Genomic DNA, 24,607 nt, shown 5'->3' with positions numbered 1-24,607 from the left:
GGAGGTGGGTAGGAGTTCACGAGTTCCCTGCCGAATCCGGCGTCATCTCTAGCTTAGGAGACTATCGCATAATGCGAAGTAAACGTGCGAACTGAGGACCAGGTGGCAGATGTCTTGGATTGGGACATGGGCTACAGAGGCAGTCAACGAGGCCTGAGCCCTTGTTGAGTGCGCCGTGACGATCGGTGGCGGGGGAACCCCTGCCAGATCATAGCACGTGTGTATGCACGAGGTGATCCAGCGAGACAGGCTCTGGGTGGAAATTGATTGCCCCTTCACACACTCGGCAAAGGCAACAAAAAGTTGTGAGGATTTCCGGAACGAAAAGATAGAAGGCCAGCGCCCTCCGCACACCAAGCGTGTGAAGGCAGCGTTCCTCGTTAGAGGAATGGGGCTTAGGACAGAGGATGGGAAGAAAGATGTTCCATATGGCAGGCGGAGACCACCTTTGGGAGAAATGCCGGATGTTGGCGAAGCTGGACTTTATCCCTATGGAAGACTGCAGATGGGGGCTCCGAGGTCAAGGCCCTGAAATCTGAGACACGTTGGGCCAACATGATTGCTACAAGGAAGGCTACCTTCCACGAGAGGCGAGACCAGGAACACGTGGCCAGGGGTTCAAAGGGAGGTCCCGTGAGGCGGGACAACACCAGGTTTAGGTCCCATTACGGTACGGGGGATCTAGCATATGGGAATGAGAGGTCAAGGCCTCTCAGGAAGCGGGCAGTCATAGTATGGGAGAAGACTGAGTGCCCTTGCACTGACGGGTGGAAGGCCGATATGACCGCCAAGTGTACCGTGACAGAGCAAGGTGCCAGCCCTTGGGTCTTAAGGGACAGAAGGTAGTTGAGGATAAGATGGAGCAGTGCAGATGATGGGGAGACTCCCCGTGCCTCCGCCCACCTGGAAAATCTGGACCACTTCACCAGGTACATCCGGCGTGTGGATGGCTTCCTACTCTCCATGAGGACCCACCTGACTTCCTCTGAACACCTCCTCATCTAGCCACTGAGCAGCCACGCTGTCAGGTAGAAGAGCGGCCAGACTGAGATGGAGGAGGTGGCACCCGTCCTGGGAAAGGAGGTCCAGGTGAAGTGGAAACCTGCTTGGAGGGGATGCCAACAGGTCCAGGAGGGTCCCATACCAGTGTTGGCAGGCCCACCATGCTGGGGCAATAAGGATGATACGTGCTTTGTCTGTTTTTACTTTTTGCAGGACTTTGCCGATGAGGCAAAATGGTGGGAAAGCATAGAAAAACTGGTCTGACCACTGCAGGAGGAAGGCATCTGAGATTGCGCCCTTCCCCAAGCCTCCCCGGAGCAGAGCCGGGAGCAACGCCAGTTCTGGTGGATTGCAAACAGGTCTACATGGGGAACTCCCCACTCTCGGAAGAGCCAGTGAGTGACCTTTGAGTGGAGCGATCACTCGTACTGGGGGAAGAAAAACCTGCTGAGGCGATCAGCTTGTGTATTGTGGACATCTGGTAGGTGGAAAGCCCTCAGGGAGATATCGTGGGCTATACAGAACTCCCATAGGCTCAACGCTTCCCGGCAGAGGGCCGAGGAATGTGTCCCGCCTTGCCTGTTGATGTAGTACATCGTGGCGGTGTTGTCCGTAAGGACTCTGACCACCTTGCCGCAAAGGTGCATGTTGAAAGCAACACATGCCAACCGTATTGCCCTGAGCTCCCTGACATTTATATGGAGGGACAGGTCCGAGGTTGACCACATCCCCTGGGTTTGCACATTCCCTGTGTGAGCTTCCCAGCCCAAGTCTGATGCATCGGACACCAGGTCTAATGATGGGGTCACTTCCCGGAAAGGAACCCCTTGCAGCATGTTGCTTGGATAAGACCACCATTGTAGGGAGGCAACTACCAGAGACGGTACCCTGAGAACCTTGTCCAGCCCATCCAGGGCCTGGGAGAACTTGGAGGCTAGCTAGAGCTGGAGGGGCCTCACTCGGAGCCTGGCATGGTGGACCTCATACGTGCATGCTGCCATGTGCCCCAGGATCTGAAGGCACGCTCTTGCTGTTGTCACCAGAAAGGCCGTCACCGAGGCAATGAGATCTTTGAGGGTCTCGAACCTGCTCAGCAGGAGAGAGGCTGTGGCCCTTACGGAGTCCAGTAGAGCCCCTATGAACTCTATGTGCTGCACCGGAACCAACGCTGATTTGGTCTCGTTCACCACTAGGCTGAGATCGGTGCATGTGGACAGGAGCAGTTCCACATGAGTCCTTATCTGGGACCGAGAGTTGCCCATGAGAAGCCAATCGTCCAGGTATGGAAAGATCTGCACCCTCTACCGTCTGAGGTAGGCTGATATCACTGCCATGCACTTCGTGAAAACCCTTGGTGCTGTGGATAGGCCAAATGGGAGGACCATAAACTGGTAGTGGTCTAGTACTGCCAGGAAACAGAAGAAGCGCCTGTGCCCCTCGAAAATATGGATGTGGAAATATGCGTCCTGAAGGTCCAGGGCTGCGTACCCCCCCCAGGTCAATGGAGAGGATAATAGAGGCCAGGGACACCATGCGGAACTTGGAGTGGACCATAAACCGGTTGAGATCCCACAGGTCCAGGATGGACCTGAGACCCACTTTCACCTTTGGGATCAGAAAATATCAGGAGTAGAAGCCCCTGCCCTGGAATTCTACTGGTACTCTTTCCACCGCCCCCAGGTGCAGTTGTCGCTCCATTTCCTGCCCTAGCGTCCCCAGGGCCCACCAGGGACTGGGGGTGGTAGGGCAGGGGTGAACTGAACTGCAACATATAGCCCTTGGAAATGGTGATGAGGATCCATTGGTCCGATGTTATACGGGACCACGCCACCTGAAAGGCAGACTATCGGTTACAGAACACAAACTTTATTAATAGGTTTCAGAGTAGCAGCCATGTTAGTCTGTATTCGCAAAAAGAAAAGGAATCTCTAAGGTGCCACAAGTACTTCTTTTTCTTTTTATTAATAGGGGTTTTTCCCTGGCAACTGCGATGGTGCCCCCCTGCAAATAGTCAAAACCGCCTCTTTCCCTGCCTCTTGCCCTGAGAGGGCCTGGGCTGTGGGGCAAAGCGGAACTGTCACTGAGGCCGGCGCTTTTGGTCTCTCCAACTCTTGTACAGGGACTCGTATCTGCTCCGTGCAGGTTGAACCGATGTTTGCGGTTTGGTCTTGTCCTTAGCTATAGGGATGTAAAGGCCCAAGGTCTGCAAAGTGATATGGGAGTCCTTCATCCTGTGCAGCCTGATGTCCGTCTGCTCTGCGAACAGGGCTTTCCCGTCGAATGGCAGGTCCTGCATGAGGGACTGGGCCTCCACCAATAGCCCAGACAGGAGGAGTCACGACGCCCTGAGCATAGAGACCATGGAACCCATCGAGCGAGCTGCTGTATCGGCCGCGTCCAATGCTGCCTGAAGGGCCACTTTAGCCACCTTTGCCCCCTCGTTCACTAGAGCCTTAAAGTCCTTTCTGTACCGCTCCGGGAGGAGTGGTTCAAACTTTGGCTGGGACTCCCATAGGTTAAAGTTATATCGGCTCAGCAAGGCCTGATGATTAGCCTCCCTGAGCTGGAAACTTGAAGAGGAATAAAAATTTCCTACCGAAGGAGTCCAGTCTCCTGGCGTCTTTATTCTTGGGAGTGGGTGCGGGCTGGCCCTGTCGCTCCCGGTGGTTCACCAATTCCACAGGAGAGTTAGGTGCCAGGTGAGAATAGAGGTACTCGTGGTTCTTGGCTGGCACGAAGTACTTCCTCTCAGCCTTCTTGGAAATCGGGGCCAAAGAGGTGGGAGTTTGCCACAAGGTGTTGGAGATGTTGGCTGATCCTTGGTGGAGGAGTAGAGTGGCCAAGCACCGAGGAAGACAGTATATTAAAGAGGGAGTCAGATGGGCCCTCCATCTCCTCAGCCTGCAGCTGGCAGCTGGACGCCACCCGCTTTAGCAGGTCTTGATGTGCCTTGAAATTCTCCTGCGGGGCAGAAGGTGGTGGTGCTATTATGGTATCATCCAGTGCCAGAGAGGAGGCCGGCACAGAGCCATGGGCCTCGGTTGGTACCAGTGCGACTGACCCCCAGGTCAGAGTCCGGGCGCAGATCCAACGATTCATGATCTGCTGGATTTGTTCCTTTGCCGAGACAGAGAGGCAAATGGAGCCTCAGACGTCCCGGCCACCAAGTGGGTCCCCGTCTGGGTGGGCATCAGCAGCCACAGTGCCCATTGGCACCACTGCCCCTGCCACGGGGCCCCGTGCCACTGTCCATGTTGAGGGCCAGGTGGTGCTAGCTGGTCCCGCTGAGCCGCATGGCCCAGTGATAGATGGCTCGGTGCCGAGGCCGAGGCCACCACCGAGCGTACGGTCCCGTAGGAGCGGTGGGAACAACAGTGTCTGTGACGCCATCTTCCGTGGGATTGGGACCTCAACGTCGAGGACTGGTACCCGCCACAAGTGCTACTCTGATACTCGCTTCGGCACCTGGAGCTACAGTGCCCCAGTGCCAATGAAGTGTGAGGAGAGTCCCGTGTGTGAGACGTCTGACAGAGGGTGAACTTAATCGTGCCGAGACTGGCTACGGTAACTGCATCGTGAGGAGGAGCGTCTCCAGTGCCTGTCTCGGTGCTACCGCGCAGCGTGGAGGGACCCTTAGACTCCTGCCTGGACGGTGTTGAACCGGGTAGCCTGGCTGGTGTCGACGGTGGTGGATGTGAGCTGCGAGTTGACCAGACACTGCGTGTCGAACAAGGCAGGGAGTGGTCCTTGGAGTGGGAGCTGTGCCACGCCGGGGAGCTCTGACGAGCTTCCAGCAGTGGTTTGCCTCGGGACCGAGGGCCCATCACGGCAGAGCCCCAGGTACTGGCAAGCTCAGAATGTTTTGTGGGGCCTGTAGAGCCTCCGGCATCGATGGCCTCCTGACCGCAGGAGATGCGCCTGCTGGCACTGCTGGGCTACTCTGCTCAGCACGAGTCGGAAGTTTTGGGCCGGGGGGGGCCAAAGGGCTTCCCAATGCAGGACCAGCCTCTTCCCTTTCCTTCTCTCGGTGCCGCTGCGAGGTGGAGCCCTTCCCCTGCTTCTTGGAGGGGGAGCGGTGCCAGCTGGTGGAGGGGGCTTTGCTGTGCACTGATGACGCAGTGCTGGGCACCGAGTCCTCTTGGCGTGCCAGAGTTGGGGCCAGCGCTGATTCCATGAGGAGAGCCTGATGTCTCTCTCCTTCTTAGTTCGTGGCTTGAAGGACCTGCAGATTTTGCAGTGTTCACTTACGTGAGTTTCGCTCAAGCAGCGGAGACACTCAGCATGCGGATCACTCCTTGACTTGGAACAGTGACAGGAGTCGCAAGACTTGAAGCCTTGGGCATGGGGCATGCCCCGAGCCCACTCTAACAACTGAAAACTACTTTCTATGAGCTACTAACACTAGCTAAAAGTACCACTAAGATCAACTGGAAAGGCTGCAGGAGAGCTGGAGCAAGAAGTTCCGACGCACCTTCACTGGCGGCAAGAAGGAACTGAGGGTGGGGGGAGTGCACAGCTCCCCTTATAGCACGCTATAGAGGCGTCACTCCAGGGGTTGCAGCAATGCTCCCCCCATACGGGTACTGCTAAGGGAAAAACTTCCGGCACCGGTGCATGCGGCGAGCACGCAACAGCTACTGTGGAATACACATGAGTAATCACTCGAAGAACTGTTGTTCTTCAGGATGCGTTGCTCATGTCCTTTCCTTTTTTGGTGTGTGCGCGCCCTCATGCACGGTCTTTAGAGATTTTTGCCTTAGTGGTATCCATAGGGTCAGCAATGGAGCCCCTTTGAGTGCTGCGCTCATGTGCCAGTAATCAGGTGCTGCTGACCCTACACCTTCTCATTTCCTTCTTGCCGGCAACTCCAACAGAGGGGTAGGAGGGCAGGTAATGGAATGGACATGAGCAACACACGTCGAAGAACAAGTTATGAGAGGTAGGTAACGGTTGTTTCTTCTTCGAGTGCTTGCTCATGTCCATTCCATTCTATGTGACTCACAAGCAGTGTCCATGGAGGTGGACTCGGTGTTTACGGTCTTCCAGCTTATGACATGCCCTGCTGAAGTCAGCATCGTCCTGGGCCTGCTGGGTAAGCACATAATGGGATGTAAACGTGTGAACCAATGACCAGGTAGCAGCTTTACAGATCTCTTGGATCGGCACCTGAGCCAAGAAGGCTGCTGATGACACTTGTGCTCTAGTCGAGTGTGCTTTGACAATCGCCAGCTCGTAGCAGTATAGTATGCAGGCTGTGATCCAGGATGAAATCCTTTGAGCAGACACTGGGCGACCTTTCATCCTGTCTGCCACCGCAATGAACAGCTGAGCTGATTTATGGAACGGCCACGTTCTGTCGATATAGAAGGCCAGTGCCCTCCGGACGTCCAGGGCATGTAACCTGTGCTCCTCTTCAGATTTATGAGACTTTGGAAAGAAGACTGGTAAGAAAATGTCCTGGCTGGTATGGAACTGGAAACTACCTTGGGCAGGAACACCAGGTGCAGCTGTAACTGGACCTTATCCTTTGCAGAACACCATATAGGGTGGTTCTGACATAAGTGCCCTGATCTCAGACACTCTGTGGGTGGACATAACCACCACCAGGAATGCTACATTTCAGGAGAGGAGGAGAAGAAGAGAGCAGGAAGCCTGAGGTTCGAAGGGAGGCCCCATGAGCCTCCACAGCATGAGATTCAAATCCCAGAGAGGAACAGGATCCCGGACATGAAGATAAAGACGCTCCAGACCTTTCAAGAACTGGGCCATCACGTCATGAGCAAAGACCAACCTGCCTTGGAACAGAGGGTGGAAAGTCTAAATAGCAGCTAGGTGGATCCTAAACGATGACAGGGATAAGCTCTGAAGTTGGAGGTGCAGAAGATAATCCAGGATCACCTGCAGCAAGGTCTGTGTGGCCAGGACGCATTGATCCGAAGCCCAGAATGTGAATCTTTTCCACTTTGCACGGTAAGTCGCTTTGGTGGATGGCTTTCTGCTACCCAGCAAGACCTCTTGCACCCGGATTGAACATTCCCGCTCTTCCGCATTCAGCCATGCAGCAGCCATGCTGTCAAGTGCGATGCCTCTTTGTTTGGGTGCAGGAGATAGCTGTGGTCCTCGGACAGCAGGTCTGGCCAGGGAGGGAGTTGCAGCCATGTGGCTACCGAAAAGTGCAGCATTGTGCCGAATCAGTGCTGACGAGGCCATTCAGGGGCTATCACGATAACCTTTGCCTTGTCCTGTTTAATCTTCAAGAGGACTCCCTGGATCAATGGCACCGGCGGGAAGGCGTACATCAGGGTTCCTGACCATGGAAGCAGCAAAGCGTCTGACAGGGAACTCCTGTCCATCCCCCGGAGCTAACAGAACATGTGGCATTTCCTGTTCTGGTGGGATGCGAAAAAGTCCACCTGGGGAATCCCCCACTTTCAGAAGATCATATTGGCTGCCTCCAGATGGAGCAACCATTTGTGGCGAGACGAGACGGTCCTGCTGAGGCGACCTGCTAGCACAGCTCTCAAACTGGGTTCCACGGACTCCTGGGGGTTCCCAAGGGTACCCCTTGGGGTCCGCGGGCCTCGCTGATCAACTTCTTCCCCCTCTCCCAGTGCTAAAAGTCCAGCAGTGCAGTGGGACTAAGGCAGGCTCCCTGCATGTCCTGGCTCTGTGCTGCTCCCGGAAGCAGCCAGCATGTACCTGTGGCCACTGGGGGTGTGTGTGTGGGGGGAGGGCAGGGAGTCTCCGCATACTGCCCCTTGCTCTGAGTGCTGACTCTGTAGCTCCCATTGGCAGGGAACTGTGGCCAATGGGAGCTGCGGTGACCGTGCCTGTGGGCAGGAACAGTGTGCAGAGACGCCCTGCCGCCCACCTAGCAGCCACAGCCAAAGTGCCAGACACTTTCAGGAGCCACCCAAGGAAAGCACAGCCCTGCCAGAGCCTGCACCCCTCACTCCCTCCCACACCCCAACCCTCTGCCCCAGCCCAGAGCCTACACCCCACACTGCATCCTGCATCCCAACCCCCTTCCTCAGGCCAGAGCATGCACCCCACACTCCCTCCCGCACCCAAACTCCCTCCCAGATCCCGCCCCTCCTCCTTCACCCCAACCCCCCGAGCGAGCCTGATAAAAGCAAGTGAAGGTGGGGGAGACCGAGTGACAGAGAGAGGAGGGACTAGAGTGAGCAGGGGTGGGAAGAAGTGGGGCAAGGGTGGAGTGGGGGTGGGGTCCTTGTAAATTTTAAAATCAAAATGAGGGTCCTTGAGTTGCTAAAGTTTGAGAACTGCTGTGCTAGCACATTCTTGGTCCCAAGCAGATGCACGGCTACCAGATGAATGGCATGCCACACACAGAAGTCCCCAAGGCTGAGAGCTTCTTGGCAAAGGGCTGACGACCTGGCTCCGCCATATTTGTTGATGCAATACATCGTGGTGGTATTGTCAGTGAGGACCTACACTATCTGGCTCCTCAGGTGGGGCAAGAACAGCCCCTAGCTCCCTGAAATTGATGTGAAGGGCCAGATTGTGCCACAGCCAGCAGCCTTAAGCGCTGAGCTCACCAAAGTGGGCTCCCCAGCCCAGGTCCGAAGCACCAGATACCAGGGTTTGCGACAAGGCCGTGGCCATGAAGGGGACCACGTATATGCCCAGCTACCACAGGCACGTGTGAGCTGTTGTGAGTGGGTGGTTCTTCACATGGAAGATCAAGTCTAACATGTCCGGAAAAAGCACCTCTGGAAGGAAGGCTCTGGCTCGCGTGGAGTAAAGAACTGCCCAAATGAACTCTGTGTTGGACTGGCCTTAAGGTGGATTTTTTCTCATTTATCAATAGGCCCAGGTCGCAGCAGATGGAATGCACCAGATCGAGGTTTCTCTGCATTTGTTCCCGAGACCTGCCCTTGATGAACCAATTGTTGAGATACGGGAAGACCTGGATCCCTCGACGTCTGAGGTAAGCGGCCACTGGTGCCATACATTTCGTAAAGACCCTTGGAGCCGATGAGAGGCCAAAGGGGAAAGCTGTAAATTGGAAAGGGCGTTTGCCCACTAAAAAAAACAGAGGAAACGTCTGTGACCTTGGAATACAGAAATATGGAAATAGGTGCCTTTCGAGTTGAGGGCAGTGTACCAGCCTCCCGGATCCACGGAGGGGATAATGGAGGCCAGGGAATGGAGGCCAGACCATGTGAAATTTCAACTTTTTGAGAGACTTGTTGAGATGTCACAGGTCCAAAATGGGTCTGACGGCCTCTTTTGTTTTCAGGATTAGGAAACAATGGGAGCAGAATCCTTTCCCTGTCATGTCCCAAGGGACCTCCTCCACCGCCCCCACGGGCAGGAGGTTCTCAACCTCTTGGCTGACGAGTTGCTCGTGAGAAGTGCCCCTGAAGATGGATGGGAAGGAGGGAAGGGTGGAAAGGAGGGGTAGCCGAAAACAGCTGGGTGCAACCTTGGGACACTATGTCAGGACCCAACAGTCTGAGGTGACTCAGGACCAGCCCAAGCAGAAGAGACAAAGACGGTTGAGGAAAGAGTGGGGTGGATCCTGGGAGGTGACTGGGGTGTTGCTTTCGACCGCACCCTGAAATTGAGTGCTTCTGGCCCCCGGGGTTTTTTGTTGGGCCGGGCTGTGCAGGTGAGCTGGAGGAAGGGTGATAGCAGCTGAAACTAATGACTCTGTCCCTTCTCCTTGCAGACCCTCTGCCAAAGCCTAGGCGGCGGCCGGAACTGCTTTCTCGCAGGCTGAGGTGTCTGCATGACCAGTGAGCGAAGGGTGGCCCTGGTGTCTTTTAGCCCATGAAGCCTCACATCCGTCTGGTCCAAAAAGAGACCATTCCCTTTGCCCCCTGGATGGAGGTCGGCATTTCTTGGGAGAATCCGGCCGTCTTAAGCGAGGTACCACGCCTCATGACCACCGCCGATGTAACCACCCTGGCTCTGAATCCACTGTGTCCCATGCCATCTGGAGGGAGCACCTGGCAGCCACAGTACCCTCCTCGACCAGGGTGCCACATTCCTGGGGCAAACTCTGCGGGAGGCACTCCTTGAATTTATGGAGGGAGTCCTATAAGTTAAAATTGTATCAGCCCAAGAGGGCCTGATTATTTGACACATGGAACTGCAAACTGGCTGTTGAATACATTTTTCTTCCAAACAGGTCCAACCGTTTGGCCTCTATTTTTGGGGGTCCAGCTGATATGCCCGTTTGTCTCTTTCATTGGCCACAGAAACCACTGGTGAGCCTGGGGGAGGGTCGGTGTAAAGACATTCAAACCCTTTGGCTGGGACAAAGTATTTTTTTCCAGACCCTTTTGAGGGGGGAAGGGATGGACGACGGAGTTGTCGGAGTTGTTGACGGACCTCAGCAATCTTAAGGACACCACAGTGAAAGTTAGTATGACATGATAAAAAGCTTTGAACGCAGCTGTGTGGAACCCTTAAGGTATAACTAAGTCTTCAGCATTTTAGTCTGCAGAAAACAGATCTTTAGCTAACAGAACTGTTCTCACCTAGATTTTACATAGAGCATCCAAAATTCCAACTTGCATTTCCCCCCTCTAAATTAGGCCTCATTTCTTCCAAAATGCCTTAAAAAAACAAATCATCACCAACTTATCATTTGACTGCAACGTGAAACTGAATGACTGAATGCTGACGTGACCCAACCAAAGAGTGACAGATGCCATACAAGTTTCCCTATATAGCTCTTCCAGAATTCCACCATACCATGCCTCCCCTAAGCATAACAAATGCAGAGCTGAAATGTGGGTTACTGTTATTTTAATGTTCCTTTCCATATGTGACTCATCTTGTATTTCAAGAGTTGAACTCTTGCCAGAAGTGTGGCATATACTAAGCCACTTAGCTCCTTCTCCAATTAGTTTTACAGATAAAAAAAAAATCTTTATTTTCTCTGTTTCGTGTTTGCTTTTATAACCTTCTTCAGGATGCTGAACACATGATGATGCTAAAAATTCTCATCTACTCAGAGCATGTCAGTCATGCTGACTTTTATACATTGTTATTAAATCACTTTATCTCCTAAGTGCATCTTGATGTGGTAGGATTATGCATTTCCCTGATTTAAAAGAAGATTTTATGTTGCATAACACTGAAGTTTCTACAAGAAGCCTAGTAGAGAAAGCACTAAACTTGGACTCAGGAAATCTAGGTTTTCTTCCCAGCTGTGGCACTGGTCTGCTGTGCCTAGGGAAAGTCACTTTCCCTTCCTGTGTTTCAGTTTTGCCATATGTAAAATAGGGAAAAAACTGACCTTTTTTGTAAAGCTTTGAGATCTGCTGATGAAAAGCACTATATAACAGCTAAGTATTATTATGATTCTTCATTTGGATCAAACAATCTTTTGGCTTTAGAGAAATAGAAGACTGATAGAATCAGTATTTAGTTCATCTGGTGGAAGGTTTTATACTATGATGTGCATGCAGTTTTGGATACAATAAGATAGATCAATCGCTTTGAAACTACCGACTACTTTCCTGCTGACGGCAGCTACGAGTCTGCAACCTACCGTGCTCAGTGAATTGTTGTGTTTTCAGCACAAATCTCATCCATACCTCTAGATCATCTTGTTTTTCCAAGAGACAGATTCACAGCTAATCTGTTAATTCCATGAATTTTTCCCCCAGATTAAATATTTTACCCACTCGGAAACAGATTTCTACCAGGTAGCTATCACATCCCAAATGCTTATGAACACAGTAGTCCTATCTGCTTTTGCATTTCTAGCCATTGACTTATTGTTGAGTGGTAACAGAGCTATCAATCAGGATTGGGACCTCATTGTTTTATGTGTTGTACAAATAGGCAACACACACAGTCCCTGTCTGAAAGTATTTACAAGCCACACAGACAAGTGACAGACAAAGTGTGGTGCGGCAGGTATTCAAAATATATATCTAAACACACACACACACACACACAATATTTTAACATTATTTATAATAGGGAAAGTAAGTCTGACTGTCCTCATCTGCCTGAAGTTTTTAGTTGACTGATTTCTTATGCGCATTATGGCAGATATTAGGGTAACCCAAACAGTAGTTGAAGAGTGAGATATGATGCTCGGTATTTACATTATACTTTCCAAAACTGCATTAAAGTATAATCCTTCTCCTCACTTGCATCAGCATCTTTTTGCCATTGACTTTAATAAAAGCACAATCAGGCCCAGAATGAGGATTCTGGAGATTAAGAACATTTGTCAGAAGAGGTGTTGTGGCATATTCAAATTTTATTACTCTGATTTTTGAAAGTTAAGTTCACTTTTGTTTTCTTAATAATGCAAATTCAAATAAATTATCAGTTTCAGCACTGTTTAGCATTCAGTACTTTTTCAGCAGTAAGCACTATTTCAAAAATTAGAGGACAAGACAAAATGTTCTTACGAATGTGACCACTCCAGATTTTCATAAATTTGCAGAACACTGGAAACTAAAATATCCTGAAGTGTTCTGATTGGTGTATTTTATTAGTCATTTACTCTGGGACTAACTTCACTGATAACGATTCTCAGGTGCAAGATTACCAAATCATGCTAGAAAAAAACAGTTATTCACCTTCTCATAACTGTTGTTCTTCAAGATGTGTTGTTCATGTCCATGCCAATCAGGTGAGAGCATGCACCATGCGCACGATTGTTGGAAAGTTTTCCCTTAACACCACCCCTTAGGTCAGCCATGGAGCCCCCTGGAGTGGCCTTTATGGTGCTCAATATATGACCGTGCTGACCTGACCCCCCCTTCAGTTCCTTCTTGCCAGCTACTCCGACAGAAGGGAAGGGGGGTGGGTATCGGAGTGGGTGTGAACAACACATCTCGAAGAACAACAGTTATGAGAAGGTGAGTAACCGTTTTTTCTTCTTTGAGTGCTTGTTCACATGAATTCCAATCAGGTGACTCCCAAGCTCTACCCTGGAGGTGGGGTCGGAGTCAAGGAACCACTGATTGGAGCACCACTCTGCTGAAGGCTGCATCATCTCTGGCATGATGGGTGACAGCGCAGTGAGAGGTGAATGTATGCATTGATGACCAAGTAGCAGCTCTGCACTTCTCCTGTACCAGGACTTGGGCCAGAAATGCTGCTGAAGAAGCTTGAGCTCTTGTGGAGTGTGCCATAATAGGCGGAGCTGGGACCTTGGCCCAGTTCACAGCATGTGCGGATACAGTCTGCGATCCGAGACAAATATGCTGAGAAGAGATCGGTAGTCCTTTCTCCGATCTGCAACTGCCACGAATAGTTGGTTTGATTTTCTGGTTGGTTTAGTAAGCTCGATGTAGAATGCCAAAACCCTCAGAACGTCCAGTGAACTAAGCCACTTTTCCCAGGCACTGCTGTGAGGCTTGGGATAAAAACGAGCAGGAAGATATCTTGGGTGGTATGAAAATGAGACACCACCCTGGGAAGAAAAGCTGGGTGAGGCCTGAGTTGCACCTTGTTCTTGTGGAAGACTGTGTAAAGTGGATTAGAAGTTAGTGCCTTCAGCTCAGACACCCTTCTAGCTGATGTGATAGCAACCAGGAAGGCCACCTTCCAGGACAAACAGAGCAAAGAGCAAGTTGCCAATGGCTCAAAGGGGGGCCCCCTGAGCCTGGATAATACCAGGTTAAGGTCCCACATGGGTACTGGCTGACAAACATGTGGGTATAACCTTTTCAGCCCCTTCAAGAAACGCCCCACCATGAGATTTGCGAATACGGAATGGATGGATGCTCCAGGGTGGAAGGCCAAGATGGCCACGAGATGTACTTTAATAGAGGACGGTGCAAGGCCTTGTTGTTTCAGGTGTAGGAGGTACTCTAAGATGAGTGGACCTGATGCCTGTAAGGGAGGTGCATGATACTCTTCACACCAGCATGTGAACCTTTTCCACTAAGCTAAATAAGTGACTCTGCTGGTGGATGGTTTACTGCTGCTCATCTGAGAAGGACGTTCCTGACAGGACTCCAGCACAGGAGCTCCATTGGATTTAACCATGAAGCTTCCAGACCGGTAAATGGAGGTACTGAAGGTCTGGGTGCTGAAGGCAACCGTGGTCCTGTGTGATTAGGTTGGGGCAGAGTGGCAGAGGTTGTCTGGTTGTCCATTGACAGCACCAAAAGCGTGGTGTACCAAGCTGGAGCAAGGAGGATTACCCTCACCTTGTCTCTGCAGATCTGGAGCAGTACCCTGTGCACAAGAGGGACTGGCGGGAAGGCATACATGAGGTGGTCTCCCCACAGTAGTAGAAACGCGTCTGAGGAGGAGCCCGGTCTATGGTTCTGAAAGGAGCAGAACACTGGGCATTTCCTGTTGTTCTTGGTGGCAAACAGGTTGACCTGGGGAAATCCCCACCTTTGGAAGATGGAGTATATGATATCAGGTCAGATGGACCACTTGTGATTAAAGAATGATCTGCTAATGTGGTCCGCTTGGGAGATATGATGCCTCCAGGTGAATGGAGTGGGCTATGCACTTAAAGGGCTTGAAGTTGACGGGCTTCTTGACGTACTCCCCCCTGCTTGTTGATGTAAAACATGGCAGTGGTGTTGTCTGTCACTGCCACGCACTGGACTTGCAGTATGGACAGGAACACTAATCGTACCACTTTGAGCTCCCTGATATTGACATGAAGAGAGAGCTCATCTTGCGACCATAGTCCCTGCGTCTGGCGGTCCCCCAGGTGTGCCCCTCAACCCAACAATGTGTCCGTACTAGGGTCAAGGTGGGCTATTGAAAGGAACTCCCTCACACACACTGTACGGGGTTCGCGCCACCACCGGAGGGACTGGAGTACTTGTTGTGGCAACGGAAGTACTGAGTCCAGCCTGTCACGCCTTGGGCAATATACAGAAGAAAGCCACGCTTGGAGTGGCCCAAGTCTGTGTCTGGCATGCCTGCCCACATAAGTGCAGGCTACCATGTGGCCGAGGAAGGCCAGACAACCCCGCATCGCAGTGGTCGGGTAATGCATGAGAATATCCCACCTCTACTGTACAAAGAACCCAGCGGTCCAATGTTATTTGGGATCATGCACGGTAGAAGTGAAATAGGCGATTCAAAAAGGGGGAGGATCTGGTGCCATGGCGTGTACACCATCCTCGGGCGCACCTTCAAAAGGCCTGCTTTGAGCCTGACGATGGCTTGGTCGGGCCCTGGCTGGGAGTAGGGTGGTTTGCACTTAGAATTTCTAGCCTTCTGTCTGTAAAAAAAAAAAAAAAAAAAAAAAAGTCTTGTCTAGGATGAGGAGGGTAGGACTGTTGCTGTTGGGACTTGAAATGTTTTCACTGGGGTGCTGGGGTATGCATCCCCAGCGACTTCATCGTTGCCCAGGAGTCCTTTAAATTGTGCAGCTTAGAATCGGTCTGGTCTGAGAATAACCCTGCGCCCTTGAACCGAAGGTCCTGCAGGGCTTGCTGCATTACTGGAGGTAGATCAGACACCTGCAGCCATGCACCCCTTCTCATGGCTAGAGCTTGCCGTATCCAGGGAAGCTTGAAGGGAGGTCCTCACCACCGACTAACCTTCTTCAATGATAGCCGTAAATTCAGCTCTGGAGTCCAATGGTATAAGCTCCTTAAACTTCAACATCGAGGCCCATGAGTTGAAGTTGTATCCGCTAAGGATAGCTTGTTGACTAGCTATCCTCAGCTACAGGCTCCCAGTTGAATAGACATTCCTACTGAATAGGTCTAACCATTTTGACTCCTTTGACTTTGGAGTTGGCCCGTCTTTCTTTCTCATTAACCATGGTGACCACCAGGGAACACGGCTATGGATGAGAAAACAAGTACTCATATCCCTTGGACGGGACAAACTACTTGCATTCAATGCCCCTTGAAGTAGGGGGAAGGATGGATGCCGGGGTATGCCAGAGCCTTTTCACATTGCTCTGTATAGTTTTGATCAGGGGCAGAGCACCCTGGATGGGCCCTCTGGCGTTAGGATATCGACCATAGGGTCCTCAGGTTCGATAACCCCCTCTGCCTTCAACCCCATCTCATGGGCAATCCTGTGCAGGGGGTCCTGGTATGTTCTATGGTCTATCGGTGGAGGTCCAGAAGCTGAGGCCCCTGCCATTGCCTCATCAGGGGACAAGGATGAAGAGGCTAGAGGTGGCACGGGGTCCTCTTCTCCCTCAAGTTCTCTGGCCTCCTCCTGATTGATATCTGAGACGCGTGGGCTGACCCTCGTTGTAGCGATGGTAGCCTGGTCCACAATTGGCGTTGTCACTGCAGCAACCTCTGTGATGACCTGGGTGCCCAATCATGGGAAGCAGCTATCTCCAATCCCTTAGGGGCTGCGCGATCCCTAGGTGGTTGGGATGCTCTGGTTTCGGAGACAACCGAACGAGAGCCCCTGGAGAATGAACCCTGGGCCTGCTGATAAGCCGAGGGGGTCCAAGTTATTGCGGTTGAGGCTGAAAGTACAGAGGCCAAGCTACAGGTGCCTCGCTTCTATGTCTGAGGGAACGGTGCTCACTGTGGCGGGAGTAGAATGATTCTGCCTCTGAGTCCAATGACTCCAATCTGGACCTGGATGACTACAGCGAGGGACAATGACCATACTGCACAGGGGATCAGTGCAGAGAGCTGGGTGCTGGAGATTGGTGCCACTCTGTCGGTGCCGGTGATCGTTGTCTCTAACGGTGCTGGCGATTAATGCGGTTTCAGCGATGGCGGAGATCAATGCTGTTCCAGCGATGCTGGAGATCTGGATTGCCTGGGTGGTGCCGGGGAGGAGTATAAGGAGTCTCGAGATGGCTGTCAGTGCCTGGGCAATGGTGAGCGGTGTCGAGAATGGTGCCATGCAGGAGAACGCCACATCATAGCCGGCTTCCCTCTAGATGGCGCTGGGCATGGAGGTATAGCAGGCTTGTCCCTGACCGCCAGGGGTTGCAGTGCCACCAGTTCTATCAACTCCCAGGCAGCTTCAAAAGTGTCTGGGGTGGAGGGTAACTCCAATTCCTCCACCTGGTACTGCCTGTGCAGGGAGTCACTGGGGGCTGGACTAAGTGGTCCCCCCGGGAACTGAAGTCAACGGTGCCGAATCTTGACCCTTGGGCACTGAGTGCTCCTTCCCGGGATGCACCCAGAGGCTGAGACACCTTCGGCCTCAGTGAGCGGCCTCTGTCAGTTTTCTTCTGCTTGTGCAGTACCGGCAAGTGGGAATGGTGCCAGATAGTCTGCGGTGCCGGGGAGGCGTGCTGAGGGTCTCTGGACTCTTCTTGGTGCTGTATTGCGCACTGAAGCCAGAATGCTGCACACTGATTTGCTCAGCCCTGGGACCCTGCGCTCCAACACAGGTTGAGGATGGAGAGCAGACTCCATCAAAAGCTGTTTCAGACGGAAGTCCCTCTCTTTTTTCGACCTGGGTCAAAAGGACCTGCAAATTTTGCACATATCTGTTTGGTGCTGTTCACCCAGACACTTCAGGCACGCATCGTGGGGGTCGCCAATTGGCATGGGCTTACTACAGGTCCCACACAGTTTAAACCCTTGACCCCAAGGCATGCCCCAGAGCTGAGGGAAGGAAAGGAATAGAGTGGAACCATGGTCCCTAACCAAAAGTATAATAAGCTATGCTAAACTAAGAACTGAAACCTATGCTAAACTATAGATCTAACGCACAAGCTAAGGGAAGCACTTGCGAGGCAAGCAAATGCCGTTTCAACAACTGTCATGGGAGGTAAGAAGGAACTGAAGGGGGTGGGTCAGCAGTGTCATATATTGAGCGTCATAAAGGCACCACTCCAGGGGGCTCCAAGGGAAAACTTTCCAACGATTGGCGCACACCTGATTGGAACTGCTGTGAAAAGCACTCGAAGAAGAATGGGAAATTTCACGTCAACCAATGCTCATAGATTACCGAAAGCCTTCTACAGACAGAAATTAACTGAAGGCTGAGCAGAAGAGGGTGGAAACAGCCTGTTAAGTGATTCAATCCATCTGGGATTAAAGTTTCTAATTTTGGGCTTGTCTTCACATGCAGCACTACAGTGGCGCAGCGGCACCAGTGCATCTATGCCGTAGTAGCACTTTAGTGGCGACTCCCCTAGGTGAACTGGAGAGCTTTTCCTGTCGGTCTCCCTTTCTAAGAGGCGGTAGCTATGTCGATGGGAGAATCCCATGCACCGCTACGGACTAGGGACCGAATGGCTAGGCAGCAGTTCTGCAGAAAAGGACCTAGGGGTTACAGTGGACAAGAAGCTGGATATGAGTCAACAGTGTGCCCTTGTTGCCAAGAAGGCCAATGGCATTTTGGGATGTATAAGTAGGGGCATTGCCAATAGATCGAGGGACGTGATCGTTCCCCTCGATTCGACATTGGTGAGGCCTCATCTGGAGTACTGTGTCCAGTTTTGGACCTCACACTACAAGAAGGATGTGGAAAAATTGGAAAATGTCCAGTGGAGGGCAACAAAAATTATTAGGGGACTGGAACACATGACTTATGAGGAGAGGTTGAGGGAACTGGGATTGTTTAGTCTGCAGAAGAGAAGAATGAGGGGGGATTTGATAGCTGCTTTCAACTATCTGAAAGGGGGTTCCAAAGAGGATGGATCTAGACTGTTCTCAGTGGTAGCAGATGACAGAACGAGGAGTAATGGTCTCAAGTTGCAGTGGGGGAGGTTTAGGTTGGATATTAGGAAAAACTTTTTCACTAGGAGGATGGTAAAACACTGGAATGCATTACCTAGGGAGGTGGTGGAATCTCCTTCCTTAGAAGTTTTTACGGTCAGGCTTGACAAAGCCCTGGCTAGGATGATTTAGTTGGGGATTGGTCCAGCTTTGACCAGGGGGTTGGACTAGATGACCTCCTGAGGTCCTTCCAACCCTGATATTCTATGATTCTGTGATCAAGACAGTGCTTGTCTACACGGGGCGGTTAGGTGAGTATAATTACATTGCTCAGGGGTGTGGATTTTTCCGTCGGTGCCGGTGTTATACCAATATACGTCTGTAGTGTAAACTTGGCCTTAATGTATTCAAGTAATGGCCGTAAATGACATGAGTGGAATGGTTCAGTATTATTCTTTAAAAGTAGGTCAAAAGTACTTGTTAATTTTTAACCCACCTTTTTAACTGTGTATATAGAAGTCTCCTCTCTCATATAGTGAGCACCAACAGAAGCAACATATATTGACTGCAACTGTCTCAGCTTGCCTGAAACCAATTGTGAGTGATTCTTTAAAACTCAGTATAGGTCCTTTGCCCTCCACCTCCATCAGAGGCTGGGGCTCTAAGAGGAGGTTACCTACAGCAGTTTTCAAACTGCAGGTCGCGACCCACTAGTGGGTCATGGAATGTAAGGCACTGGGTCACCGTGGCTCTGGTCAGCCATTAAAAGTCCCAGTCGGTGGTGCTGCCCGGCTAAGGCAGGCTACTCCTACCTGTTCTGACACCGCACTGTGCCCCGGAAGCAGCCAGCAGCAGGTCTGGCTCTTAGGGAGGGGAGCCCACAGGGTTCCATGTGCTGCCCCAAGCACTGGTTTCGCACTCCCATTGGCCAGGAACTAATTTCTACCAGCTTAGGTTAAAAACTTCCCCAAGGCACAAATCCTTTGTCCTTGGACAGTACACTGCCACCACCAAGTGATTTAGACAAAGAATCAAGGAAAGGACCACTTGGAATTCCTATTCCCACAAAATATCCCCCCAAACCCTACACCCCCTTCCTGGGAAGGCTTGAGAATAATATACCAACCAAATAAGTAAACCAGATTCTTAAAAAAAAAAAAAAACCAACCAGAACTTTATTATAAAGAACAAAAGTAAAAGAAGCACCTCTGTAAAATCAGGATGGAAGGGTAATCAGATTCAAAACACAGAGGATTCCCCTCTAGGTAAAACTTTAAAGTTACAAAAAACAGGGATAAACCTCCCTCTTAGCACTGGGAAAATTCACAAGTTGAAAACAAAAGGTAATCTAACGCGCCCTGCCTTATTTACTTACTCTTTTTGCAATACTGAGACTCACTTTAAGATAGTTTATAGGAGAAGGAGTTTTCTGACCTGAGGCTCCTCTGCTTCCAAAGAGAACACAAAAACAAAGAGCATAAACAAAGCCTCCTCCCCCAGATTTGAAAGTATCTTCTTTCCCCATTGGTCCTTTTGGTCAAGTGCCAACCAGGTTATTTGAGCTTCTTAACCCCTTACAAGTAAGGAGGAATTCTAGACTACCCTTAGCTGTATGGTTATGACAAGGTGCTAAATTAATTCCATTATCCTGTACAAATTCTAACTCCAATAACATACATTCCAATTCCTTAAATTCTCCAGCAGTTTCACTTCTTGTCCTAAACTGTTGTGTGTAGCATTGTTGTCCAATACTAAAAACTTCTGCATTACCCCATCTGTAATCTCTTAACCTCAGAGAAACGGTGGCAGGCTAAATCTGATTTACTTCTATTGTGGTTTTCATCCAAGGATCTCTGAAAGCTTTAGAAGTATTTTGTGGCTTTACTCCTCTCTTGGAGGAGCACAAACAAGCCCCTAGCTAGGTCCTCTCTGGGTAACAAAAGACATTAGCTGCACACATCACTCATGATATATGCTTGTTTGAAACACTAAAAGTGACCTCTACTACTAAAGTATGGTGTATTGGAGACAGCAAGAACAGAGAGAAAAGACAAAAGGATAATTTTAAAGAGAGAAAACTTGCCAACATTCTTTTAATCCTTGGTATGATTATTTTATTCTTTCCCCCAGTCTTAAAAATCTCTAGAAGTGAAACCAGGGCCTCAGAAAATAGTGTCTCAAAAGGTCTTCCAGTTACAAACCTTCTAGGGGATGGAGAAGACTGCAAATGGCAGAACTGTAATTCAGCAAGGGAAAATAGTCAAGGAGAAGTGGGACTGTAACATATCACTGAGCTGTGAAAAAATATCTGTAAAATGGCAATGATAATGCTAGCCCTAAAGAATAACTGCTTTAAAAATTTTATCCTAGTGCCAATGAATTTCAGATACACATACCTGCCTTGAACTCCTAATTTTCAAGGAAGCAAAATATTCTCCCATATACTCAGTCTACTATGAAGTGTATGGACCGTGATAATCCATACTGACTCTCCATCATAGCACATGCCAAAACAGCAGTTCAGCAGCAAGAGGGATGCAGCTTAAAAAGTCATGTTCATAAAAATTTCCTTTTTGCCTATGCAATTTTTTTTCTCTAGTATCACCATATGCAATGTGATGCAGCACACTTCTTCTATTTGCAGGACCTCATATCAAACAGGCTTGACTGGCTGTGGATAGAGTAAACCTCCTTATGACTCCTAGCTGAATGAAATTCACAGATGCCTATCCCTGACAGAACAATAAATTCACAAGTACATGACAACCAACAACGTACTCAAATGTATTCAGTAAGAACATTCTAATAACATGCGTTCTGAAAATTTCACATATAGAATGGAATGTATACTGATGACGCTAGATTCCTACTAAAATACACATTAATGTTCTGATCATACACACTGAATAATGGCATACTATAATCACATTCTGTATGTGAGTTTCTTCTGGTGTAAATGGTCACCCTAATGGTTTTCACATTGCATTTTGTTTACCCTCATTACTATTGTGATAACCCGTGGATATATTTTTCATATAGTACCTTATCATTCAATGTCAAAGAGACCAAAAACATCTACATTTGAAGTTTACAGAATTAATTACCTAATTCATGGGGAAGCTCATGACAAAACACTGCTACAGATGTACTAATTCCTCCTGTCAGTCCGGCACTAAAAGCTGCTCCTGGAAAATAAGATACAAACAATGGCATTTTAATTTTATTGGCTATGTTAAACATCAATAGATAGATAATGTACAGAGTTCCTTTTTCAGAGATTCTAATATTTTTCAGCATACATTATTATTTTAAATATTTGTTCTTAGTAGTGTATATCCAGTGTGTGTAAAAGGTGCGTGCAAAAGCATTGTAGCTTACTGGATTGGCATTATGCTGCATGCCATGCTGCTCAGTTCATCTGAAAAAAACAGATCTTTAGGAAAAGGTATGGACTTGAGAACAAACTGGAAAGAGGCAAAGGGTTTATATTCTCATGAAACATACTGCACCAGTTTTACATTTTAAAGAATGCGAAAGGCACACAAAGGTGATAACAGTGGGTGAAAGGGACAACCCAGTAATTGTTCTTCTTTTCCGCAATGGAAATTCATACTTATATTTAATCCATGAGCTCCTGCTTCTTTATTACTTTTTCCCCTGGATACCACCACCAACAATATTAATTTAGGTTATGTGTGTACAATACCAACACTACAACTCCACAGTTACAGCACTGCAACCATGCCACTGTAGAGTAGACACTTGTTACAGCAACAGAAAGGTTTTTTCCATCACTATAGTAAATCCACTCCCTTGAGAGGTGGCTGCAGGAAGAATTCTTCCATCAACCGAGCTGCATCTAAAACAAGAGTTAGGTCAACTACATTATATCGGAAAAAACGTTGTGCCCTGTCTTGGACAATATGGCTAGTGTAGATCAGGTCTTATTTTAGGAGGAGGTTGGAGATAAGAAAGGAGACTTCTCCAGATTTTGGCCCCGACACTTTGATATTAGCAGTAACAGCTGTTAATGAGGGGCTAAAGATCACCTATTAATGCACCACTCCTTGCTCTTATTAAAACAAAAAACAAACAAACAAAATAACCACCCTTTGGCAGGAAACACCTAGCTGCAGATCCTGTGCTCGGAAGCAGCGGTACTTAGTGAGTACTGCATTCAGTCTGTCTATTCTCCATGAAGGTTGTGATCAGGCCAGGTGAGACAAGTCTGTTTGTGCTGGTGGCTTTGAACACACAGAGTGTTTGAAGTCTGAGTACCTAATTCCTCCCTATTAAGGGTGTGGAGCTGAGCCATGAGGTTTAATATAAATCACTTGCCAGGCAAACTCCTGAGCAAGCATACAGAAATGGAAAATAGGAGAGTTTCGGAGGGAGCGTAGTTCCTACTGTTTAGGTCTGGCTCTACACCAGGTAGCAGATATAGACAATGGAGGGAATAACTGTTGTGATCTGCTTTGATGTGCATATTTTCCTTTCTTCTGAAAGACAAGATTTGTGACCATATTGGACGAGAAAATATATGGTCTGGTAGTGCAAGTTTTAATGCTGCACATCAGAGGGGAAAAAAAGACTGCTCGGGCAACCACATTTGGAATTTGTGGTCAGATATGCCACAAGGGAAAGGATCAGTGATAAGAGAACTGGAGGGAATAGAAACCAAAGCAGACTGGCAATTTGGAACCCGCAGGGGGCGGGGGTGGGAGTGAGTCATACAATCCAGCCAGAAATATCAAATTGTTATCAGTTATTCAGCGAGTCAACTATCAAAGAATGTAGCTCTGGATGAATGGAAAAGAAAGCTATAGGAGATGTACCTGGTGATTTTTCTTGCAGTATGAAGCAAGTACTATCAGAGACTGTTCAGCCATCTTAAGGCAAACAATTGTCATCAGCAACTCCATATTAAGAAGAGCAGACAGAGAATTTACCAAGGGACTCAAGGACAAAAAAGAATGATGTGCTGTCTCCAGGGAATGAAAATATGAAATGCAACCACAAAATTGGATGGGATTATGAAGTCATCCAGAAAATCTCCACTGCTGATGTTACACATTGACTTGGCACCACACAGAACTACCCAAATCAGTGATTCTCAACCTTTCCAGACTACAGTACCCCTTTCAGAAGTCTGATTTGTATTGTGTACCCCCAACTGTCACCACACTTGAAAACTGCTTGCTTACAAAATCAGACATAAAAATACACAAATTTCATAGCACCCTATTACTGAAAAATTGCTTACTTTCTCACTTTTACTATATAATTATAAAATAAATCAATTGGAATATAAATATTGCACTTACACTTCAGCATACAGTATATAGAGTAGTATAAACCAAGTCATTGTCTGTATGAAATTTTAGTTTGTATTGACTTTGCTAGTGCTTCTTAAGCAGACTGTTGTAAAACTAGGCAAATGTCTAGATGAGCTGATGTACCCCCAGAAGACCTCTGCAATCCCCAGGGGTACATGTATCCATGGTTGAGAACCACTGCTCCAAATTATAGAAGAATTCAGGGCCCTTGGGCAGGAGCTGAAGGCCAAGAGTACTTTAGCTAAAAGACAAACCTATTACAACAACAGAGCAAGGACACAAATTAGAAATAAAAAAGCACTCTATAACTAATGGAAAAAGGGGGAGGAACAAATAGCAATCGATGTAAATTAGAAGTTAAGAAGTGCAGAAAATGTATAAGAGACTAGTGTAGATGCGATAAATTGATCCCCGATCGCTCTGCTGTCGACTCCTGTACTCCACCGTGAAGAGAGGTGAAGTTGACAAGGGAACTGCAGCAGTCGACTCCGCGCCGTGAGGACACGAGGTAAGTCGACATAAGATACGTCGACTTTAGCTACGCTATTCTCGTAGCTGAAGTTGTATATCTTAGGTTGATATCCCGCACCCCCCAATGTAGACCAGGCCTAAGGAGACCAGGGAAAAGTCCTTAGTTGCCAGAGCTAGACAATAAGGAATTGTTAAAGTATATTACGAAATTCTAGCAATGGT

General features: G+C 49.1%; 1 protein-coding gene across 9 annotated transcripts in view; it reads right to left on the bottom strand.

Annotated features, from left to right (window-relative positions):
• The window catches only part of SLC39A10 (solute carrier family 39 member 10), a 78,121-nt gene that overhangs the window by 9,724 nt on the left and 43,790 nt on the right, over window positions 1-24,607 (bottom strand). For all 9 annotated transcript variants that reach the window (XM_043505500.1, XM_043505498.1, XM_043505493.1 and 6 more), the window contains one exon: window positions 21,683-21,763. In XM_043505500.1, the coding sequence (XP_043361435.1) occupies window positions 21,683-21,763 (81 nt within the window). The remainder of the gene's footprint in view (window positions 1-21,682; window positions 21,764-24,607) is intronic.

This window comes from Dermochelys coriacea, chromosome 11 (genome assembly GCF_009764565.3).
Source record: "Dermochelys coriacea isolate rDerCor1 chromosome 11, rDerCor1.pri.v4, whole genome shotgun sequence".
Classification (NCBI taxonomy): Eukaryota; Metazoa; Chordata; order Testudines; family Dermochelyidae; genus Dermochelys; species Dermochelys coriacea.
This window is presented reverse-complemented; position numbering and strand designations above follow the sequence as displayed.